Source organism: Centruroides vittatus, unplaced genomic scaffold (genome assembly GCF_030686945.1).
Source record: "Centruroides vittatus isolate TY-2023 unplaced genomic scaffold, ASM3068694v2 contig_370, whole genome shotgun sequence".
Taxonomy (NCBI): Eukaryota; Metazoa; Arthropoda; class Arachnida; order Scorpiones; family Buthidae; genus Centruroides; species Centruroides vittatus.
The window spans coordinates 936874-945906 of record NW_027122193.1 but is presented as its reverse complement, the minus strand read 5'-3'; the positions used below and the strand labels follow the sequence as shown (position 1 = coordinate 945906).

General features: G+C 33.3%; 1 protein-coding gene across 2 annotated transcripts; it reads left to right on the top strand.

Moving 5' to 3' along the window:
* The first annotated feature begins 1167 nt into the window (after nucleotides 1–1167).
* On the top strand, nucleotides 1168–9033 carry LOC136975279 (septin-2-like). 2 transcript variants are annotated; one of them, XM_067270313.1, is made up of 12 exons: nucleotides 1168–1314; nucleotides 2901–2985; nucleotides 3422–3508; nucleotides 3903–4026; nucleotides 4098–4232; nucleotides 4326–4443; nucleotides 4673–4774; nucleotides 6239–6335; nucleotides 7107–7158; nucleotides 7227–7331; nucleotides 7774–7852; nucleotides 8204–9033. In XM_067270313.1, exons 1-12 carry the CDS (start codon nucleotides 1303–1305, stop codon nucleotides 8327–8329), a joined length of 1122 nt encoding a protein of 373 aa, XP_067126414.1. In that variant the 5' UTR covers nucleotides 1168–1302; the 3' UTR covers nucleotides 8330–9033. The 2 variants fall into 2 exon arrangements, with proteins under 2 accessions (XP_067126414.1, XP_067126413.1); XM_067270312.1 differs by lacking the exon at nucleotides 1168–1314 and adding an exon at nucleotides 2176–2398.

Below are 9033 nucleotides of genomic sequence, written 5' to 3'. Positions count from 1 at the left end.
ATAATTCAATTAAACAAGTCATAAACTTAAAAATTACACATTAATTTAATAAACACTGTGGCAATTAAAACTTTGTTTATAGAAATGAATTAATATTTATGATTAAAATAATAAATATATGCTTTTAATTATTTATTTATGATACGAAATTCCTGGCATACTTATTAAAAGTGGAATTACAACACGGTAAGATGGCAGAGAGTTATCAATAAGGTTACAGATGTTTGTGACATCAGCGCATAAAATTTGATATCCCGAGAGGATGGTTCTACAGCTGGTCGCAATAAGTCTGTTAGAAAAACTTTTATAAAATTCTCCGTAAAGTTTTAACTGCTTTAGTTTTAATCTTACATCATTATCTAATGGATGCACTTTTTTTTTTATTTTTATTTTTAAATTACATTCGTCTCCGTTTCATTCCATTCACTTTTAAGAATTTAACTTTTTGCCTTGGCGTATGACACATTTTGATTATAAATCTCGTAGGATATATCAGTAATCGATCAGAAAGTGTTCTACGAAGTGTTTATGCTTTGTAAATTACTTTTTTTGGTTAATGCTACCCTTGGTGCCAAGATGGCGGCTCGTCTCTGATTCCAGCAAGGAAACGGTGGGACTCGCGTTCTAACCTAACCTAACCTATTCTAATAATTTGGTTTCGTTGCTGGAATCAGAGACGAGCCGCCATCTTGGCACCAAGGGTAACATTAACCCTTTTTTGGCTTTGTTTTGATATTATTGACCGGAATTGCGCTCGTTACAGATGTACCGAATGACTAAAAAAAAAACGAATTCTTAAACTGACCTAAAGAAAAATGGCGGACGTGCCAACTTTGAAAGAGGAATATACGCAATTTATTTATATAAAATCAAAATTTGATCAATAAATATATACCGATTAAACATTATAAATTATCTTGCGTCACATTTCTAAATTACGCTTGTAATTTTGTTTTGTTAAATGACGACGCAAGAAATGTATTTACCGCCTTGTTTTTCTTTATGGCTTTAAAATTATGCCATTTAATAAATTATAAACGAATTATTTGCGAGTTTAAATTGGAGCGACAAATATCTAAAAGTCCGTTGTGGAGATTAAAAGTGTAAAAAATGGAAGCTATCAATGGAATTGCGATCGATCTCGGTTTATAGTTCGTAGTGTCGATCGATTGTGTGTGACTCAATCCACCATCCGGGCTCTTCACGTCGTTACAGTGGTGTGTTGTTGGGTGGTTTAATTCTAAGGGTATCTTGCACTTCAATGTAAAGTCGAGCATGTGCTGCTACCGATAACCGTTCAACATGCACGGACAAGTGAGTAAAAACGTTTATTTACACCCGATTTTGATTATTTTCCTTCGTCTATCCGCCATAGTCTATGGCAAGACGGGGTTCTTGCCCTCTGGACAGTACGCGTTGATCGATACGCTTCATCAAACTTTATCAAAGATACGATTGTATGATGTTACTCATTATAAAAAAAAGAGGAAAGGGCGAGAATTAACCGTTGCATCTTGTATAATATTCAAATCATCGAACGAATTCTAACTCGCGATTTCCTCAAATATTGATTTTCCTGGCATAACAACAATGTCGATGCAGTAAGTATGCCTACTGAGTCAATTTGTCTGCCAATTTTTGTTACGTAGGTTATAAATATTGATTTATTTCGACTTATAATTTAATTTTCTCTATTATTTTTAACAGTAGACTAAATTGTGAGCGTTAAAATTGTCATCCGATAAGCCATAATCTCCCCGAATGTGTTGTATCTAAAACGCGTTCGAGTCCCGTTTAATGTTTATTTTAATAAAACAGATCGATTTTTTTATATATTCGGCAGTTTTTTCTTTATAAAAAGCACGCTATTTGCTTCAAAATAAATAAAAGAAAAGCTGCATGGAAAGGTAAAGATGCAGAACACCCCCCACTTTATACGCCACATGACACACTTTTAAAAAAAATCCTGTGTTTTAGATGCGCACAAAAAAACGATCATTTTACTTGCGACAATGTGCAGATTTTAATCTATCTTAATTAAAGTTTCTGTACGATTACGGTATAGATAATGTGCACGCATCGATGACGCAACGATGTAACGTCACAATATTAAAACATAATGGACTTCCGTAAGTGGTATGACCGTAACTGCGATACTTTAAATGATCGGCTACCGGGAAGGCAATGGTGCGTCACGTGATATACGGTTTGTTCAATTGAAGTTGTGGGGAGAGGGTATGTAAAGTCATTTTGACGATAGCAGTAGTGTTTGCTCCACCCAGCTTTCCATAAATAGACTAAAAAAGATCTTGAATGAGTGATCTGCGAGCGCTCGCGTTAGTTCATGAGTGAGATTAGCATGAAATTAGACAATGAAAGAAAAAGATTTAAACGTCACGTGAGTAACCTTTACGTTTTCATAATTCTTAATATACCCTGTTTACTTTATTTACTCGAAAACACTAATTTAAAAGCGAAGAAATGGCCGTAATTACTATAGAAGTGTCGTTCGAGTCACGATTTAAGTACGAGGAGGAGGGTAAAAAAAAAAACGAAATATTTGAAATTCTTCGAAAAAACTAAACCTTTATGTTGTCTTTACTCTCCACCTGGATAGCATTAAAGCAACATCCGTCAACCCCCACTCGAGACGGGTTCATCTATCAAAACAACCCTTAAGTGGCAGGGTTCCCCATAATCTAAATTAAGATTAAGTCGATAAAAACACAAGCTTAAACCACTCGAGATAAGATTTTTTTACCCTCCATCCGTAAATTGTAATTTCTTTAATCGCTATCGATGGAAAAATATGTGTATTTAAATACCCAATTTATCTGTAGATTATATATTTATCTGGAACGTAAGCGTACTTTAAATGGTTAAATATATATATATTCCAGGGAGAAATCGGTTTCGCCACTCTTCCAGACCAAGTTCATCGAAAATCCGTCAAGAAGGGATTCGACTTTACCTTGATGGTTGTAGGTAAGTTAATTATCTTGTAGAAAAAACGCAAAAATACCATTAAAAAAAGGCATTGTTAAAGTGCCATTTTTGAGTGAAATGTTTGTCATTTTGATAAAAATTTTTGTCATTTTTCACACTGTAACATTAAGCGTCAACGTATAAACAATTCCGAAAATTATCTCTTCGTGCTTAAATTCTTTATTTAAATGTTGAAGTACAAGATTACTACGCCCATTGTTTCTGCATAGTGTAATATTACAACTCTCTACTCGGATTCCAACTACCAGGATATGCGACTTTTTTGTTTTATAGTCAACAAGTGGCGACAAGTACTTTTAAATTAAAACACTCCTAGCTCTAGTCATCACTACTACTTTTTTTTTAAACCGAAACAAATTATACAAATATTTCTTTTGTTTTATAATGTAATTCCACCATTTTTTCTTCTCCTCAGGTGAATCTGGACTGGGTAAATCAACTCTTATTAACAGCCTGTTCTTAACAGATATATATAAAGATAGAGTGGTTCCTAATGTGGAAGGTGAGTTAAAAAAGTGCTTCAAACTTTAATATTTATGAATAACAAGTGTGTGTGTGTCTATATTTACGACACGATGTCTTTGTTTTTTCTTTTTTTTTACTGTACATTTAATAACAATCTATAAAGGATTTTTTCTGTGTCTTGTTTTTTTCCTCCTTTTTCAAAGGAGTCATTTGGGTAAGGTCAAATTGCATGTTTGTTTTTAAAAAGTTCTGTTATGATTTAATGATGTATTCACTAAAAAAAAAAGAGTAGCAATGAATGTAATCTTAAAACACTTTACTTTTATTACGAATAGTTGTAATTCCACTTACATTGTAAAGCTTGCCAGAACGTTGTTTATGTCGTATTTTTTTAGTATTTTAAGTTCATGTAGGACCTTTTTTTAATTCAGAAAGGGTTGACAAGACAGTCGATATTCAAAAAACTACCATCGAAATCGAAGAGAAAGGTGTTCGATTGCGTTTGACAGTCGTAGACACTCCCGGATTTGGAGATTCTGTCAATTGCGAAGACAAGTAAGTAGTGTGTTTCTTTTACTTCCGTCACTACACAAGAGTTTCTTCATACGTTTTTAAATATTTTCCAGCTATAAAACGATCGAAAAATATATAGACGAACAATTTAATCAGTTTTTTAAAGACGAGAGCGGCTTGAACAGGAAGAACATTGTGGATAATAGAGTTCATTGCTGTCTTTATTTTGTCCCTCCATTCGGGCACGGGTGGGTGATTTTCTTAGCTCGATAGTGCGGTTAACCTCATTAAATTCATTACAGTTAATAAAGAAATTACTTTTATACCGTTATTTCTTCCAGTTTAAGACCCATCGATATCGAATTTATGAAACGTCTCCACCAAAAAGTCAATATCGTTCCGATAGTAGCCAAAGCGGATTCTTTAACGGCCGTAGAAATAAGAAGATTGAAGGATCGAGTGAGTAAAATATTTGCTTAATGTTACCTATGGTTCCAAAATGGCGGCTCGTCTCCGATTCCAGCAAACAGAAGAAAGGAAACAATGGGGACGCTCGTTGTTTCCTTTCTTCTGTTTGCTGGAATCGGAGACGAGCCGCCATTTTGGAACCATAGGTAACATTAACCAAATATTTAATGTTTAATAAGGATTTAATTGTTGTTGGGTAAATTGAACGATATAATAATAGATTCTGAGAGAACTCGACGAACATCAAGTAAAGATCTATCAGTTACCCGAATGCGATAGCGACGAAGATGAGGAATTCAAGCAACAAGATCGAGAACTTAAGGTATTTGCCGTAAATTACGTTAATTATATTTTTAAAAAATTACATTATTAACATTTTGCTTCTCTGCGATTAATACGGCGAGATGTTTCGCAACTCGAACGTTCCAGTAAATGAATGCACTTTTGACGTTAATATCGTAATTACTATAGTACGTTAATTATATGTTATCTGATATGGATCATGCCTGACTGCTTCTAATCGCAAAGTGTCCGTCGAATCTTGCAAACTCTCCAAGACAGTTTATATCAGTCGGACAGGCATGAAATCTTTTTATTTTTTGCAATTTATGAATTACCGATTCGATGGTTTAACACGCTTAATCCTTAACGTGGGTTTGTGTTCGAATAATCTGCATTTTTTAACAATAAACACTTGTTTTTGCATTCTGTTTAGTTGCGAGATGTTCGCAGCCGAACAGAATATTTTAAAAAGGGTGTTAAATTATTTAAATTTTAAAAAAGAATCCTTGAACGTACGCCCGCCTAATACTGACGTTAACAAGAGATTGATTGTTTTTAAAGAGATTTTTGACGATTTAAGCTTATTAACGTCATTTTTAGAATGTAATACTTTAAGATTATGGTTAATGTTACCTTAGGTACCAAGATGGCGGCTCGTCTCCGATTCCAGCAAGGAAATAGTGGGACGCACGTTTTAACCTATTCTAATAATTATGGTAGTTTATTAGAATAGGTTAAATTAGAACGTGCATCCCATTGTTTCCTTGCTGGAGTCGGAGACGAGCCGCCATCTTGGCACCTAAGGTAACATTAACCAAGATCATTTATTTACGAAATTTAATAAAATTTTGATTGTAATTGTATAATTTTTAATTCTAATTATGGTATTTAGCGCGGTAATGAGTAGCGGCATCAATAACACGTTGTTAGTCATCATTAATAGTTGATTTAATATAAAAACAATTAAAACTTCGAGGACTTAAAAACGTGACTTAACAAATTATAATTGTTGAAGCAATAAATTTAACTATAAAACTATAAAACTTTAAACTAATATATATTTGTTTTGGTCGATTGTCATTTAAAACGACTTACGTCCATATTTATCTCTAAAACACCATTATTAATACGACTCCGCCTTTTGTTTATCGTCATTAAATAGACAATTGTACGAGACGTATTCTTACACACAGCAAAAATATCGTGCACAATAGGCGTAGGGAGTATCGGTTACCGCCTCTATCGAAGTGAAATATTACAGTAGCGCAGTGCTATAAATGAAACTTTCTTACGCGGTAACACATTTGGGAAAACAGAAGTTTGTCAATGACTTATTCTCTTTTTGAAAGATTTACTACGGAGGGGAGACGAAGCTTCTGTTCGAAACTTTCCTTACTGTTCGACAAACGCCATTAGACGTATCTTTTCCTTTCTCTTCGCCGTTCAATTTCGTGATTATTTCAGAATTTTCTACATTTAGTTTCTTGGTTTTTCTTTTTTTCAGGAAAGCATTCCATTTGCAGTAATTGGGAGTAATACAGTAGTGGAAGCTAATGGAAAAAGAACACGTGGTCGACTATATCCTTGGGGAATTGTGGAAGGTATTAACTTGGATCTTTTCATCACTGTTTAAAGTATATATATGCAAGATTATAAATAAGTAAACACGTGTAAGAGTTATAGAAGGGAAAAACTCAGGCAATGTTTATTTCTTTAATAAACTTTAACGGCTAAAGTTATGAAAATGTTTAAATAACTAGAAGAAAAACAAATGTGTTATCCGTTAATATAATTGATTCCGACCTTGAGTTGTTACGCAAAGGATAAACCTTGACGCGCAATTTATTAAACCCATTTATTTAAATTTTTAACAAGTTTAATTTTATATACGGTATTTTTTTTTTTTTTTTATAAAATAACACTTAACGCGCCAACAATAAAAATCCAAAGATGGACGATGACCTCGAAGTAGATATCTCCATTCGTTTTGCCTTAACCCCAATATGGCAGGAGTGAAATTTAATATATTTTAAAAAACTCCCAAGAGCGTGGAATTTTCGGGTTCCAACCGGTAAATTACGTCTCGCGCATGTAAGGAATATACTGTTAAGAGTTATTGCTATCTCTGTCTGACTCGACACTACAGCAGATAAGGTACCGTATAGCCGATGAGAGGTTCCCTTTTGGGAACCATACGGTCGAAATTTCTACAAGTTTTGTATAAGAATGTGCCAACGAAATTTGTCTCGATTTTATCGGATAAAAATAGTTTTATACGTTCCTATTTTTCAACACTTGAAAACGTGTATTTTAAATCGAATCATTTATATCAGAACCGTTCAATTATCTGATATTTCGATGATAATTTTCAGTGGAAAACCCAAAACATAGCGATTTTTTGAAGTTGAAAACTTTCTTGATAAGGTAAAATATGTTTTTAAATATCTAATTTGAAATTATTTCTTTCACTCATCGATTCTTTTTAATGTTAGCACCCACATGCAAGATCTAAAAGACGTCACACGAGACGTCCATTACGAAAATTATAGGGCACAATACATAACTAAGATATCTCAGCAGGCAGCTCGAGAGAGAAAGTGAGTTAAAAAATTTCTTTTTCACCTTCACTTTAATAATAAAAAAAGTTATAAGGTTAATGTTACCCTTGGTGCCAAGATGGAGGCTCGTCTCTGATTCCTGCAAAGAAACAGTTGGACGCACGTTCTAACCTAACCTAACCTAACCTATTCTAATAAATTACCATAATTATTAGCAACCGAATTATTAGAATAGGTTAGGTTTTTTTTAACTCTTTCCGCCCTGTGGGCACTAAGAGGGCCTCTTTTAGTAGGCCCATTATGGGTTCGGCCAGGCCCACAATGGGGCGACCGGGTAGTGAGGGACGGGCCCGACATATGAATAGGTTAGGTTAGAACGTGCGTCCCACTGTTTCCTTGCTGGAATCAGAGACGAGCCGCCATCTTGGCACCTAAGGTAACATTAACCAGTTATAATGCTAAATGTATTTTAATTTTCAAGCAAACTTAGGAGGGATTCCGGACCGAATTTCGATACAATTTCCGAAGCGGATCGACTTCTTCAGCAAAAAGAAGAGGAGGTATTGAATTCTTTATGCCTTTTTTTTTAAAAAAAGTAAAACCAATTGCCAAAAATGGGGCATGCGGTTCTTTTTTTTTGTTTTTTTGTAAGAAGTATCTATCAATAGAGCGCGAGCAATAAAGTTAGTCACTCTTCAACTGTGAAAAAGCCTTTTGTTCTAATTGTTTCGAAAAAATCTACGAGTTGAATGTCTGTCAGTCATTTCGAGTAAAATACAGCGCGAAGTACTTTTGATTAAATTTGATCCTTCTAATAAGAGCCAATCTCGACTCTTATCTTATAAATAAGTAGAAGAGAATGTTGTTTATTAAACAATATTTAAAATGGTACGAATTTCCTTTTAATTTAGATTCGTCGAATGCAAGATATGTTGCAACAGATGCAACAGAAACTGAGGGCAGCAGGAAAAGAACCTTTATCCGAATCCAAGATGGACGGCGACAAAAAAGATAGCGACAGTGTGGTTAATTTATAAATTACAAAGATTTCTACTATTGAAACTTAAACATTTTTTTTATTATAATAATTATTATTATTATTATTAATCAGTACTTAATGGGCTGAAGAAGCAAAAGAGAATTTCTTATATAGAATGCCTTCATTTATAACATTCTGTGTTATAGTTAAAAATGAAGATATTTTAAGTTTTTGATATTAAAAAAAGAAAAATCAAAAATTTGAAGCATTTTTATATTAAAAAAAATGATATAAATTAATTTATAATTTAAATTTGTTAGTTAAAAAAAACAGAGAATGTTTTTTTTTTCATCTTTGTGTGTGTGTGTACGTATTAGATATAATCACTGTTATAAAAATGATAAAAGGGAGCTTAATATATTCCATTTATTACAATTTTTCTTAAATTTTCCAGTACAAATTTCTCTAAAAATATCGTCAAGTGTTGTTATAACGATGTTAGAATACATGGAATGTTTACATCCAATTATTATTATTTTTTTTATTTCTGTTCGTGAGCCTAAATAGAAGTTTCATGTATTATCTCTTCCAATAAACTACGTTCCCACTTGTGTAAATTTTCTTAATTTGTCGTATGTGTTTCAGATTAATTTGGTAGAATCTGTGGTGTGGTGAAGTAGTGATGTACACGTTGTAAGCGAAACGAAATTTTACGCCCTTTCGACGTCATTTACGTTGTAAAAATAAAGGAGTGGCAAGTAA

Coding starts and splice junctions, on each gene's coding strand:
- LOC136975279 (XM_067270312.1), top strand. CDS start 2,345: ATGAGTGAGATTAGCATGAAATTAGACAATGAAAGAAAAAGATTTAAA. Junction 4,233..4,325: donor GTCCCTCCATTCGGGCACGG/GTGGGTGATTTT, acceptor TATTTCTTCCAG/TTTAAGACCCATCGATATCG. Junction 4,775..6,238: donor AACAAGATCGAGAACTTAAG/GTATTTGCCGTA, acceptor TCTTTTTTTCAG/GAAAGCATTCCATTTGCAGT.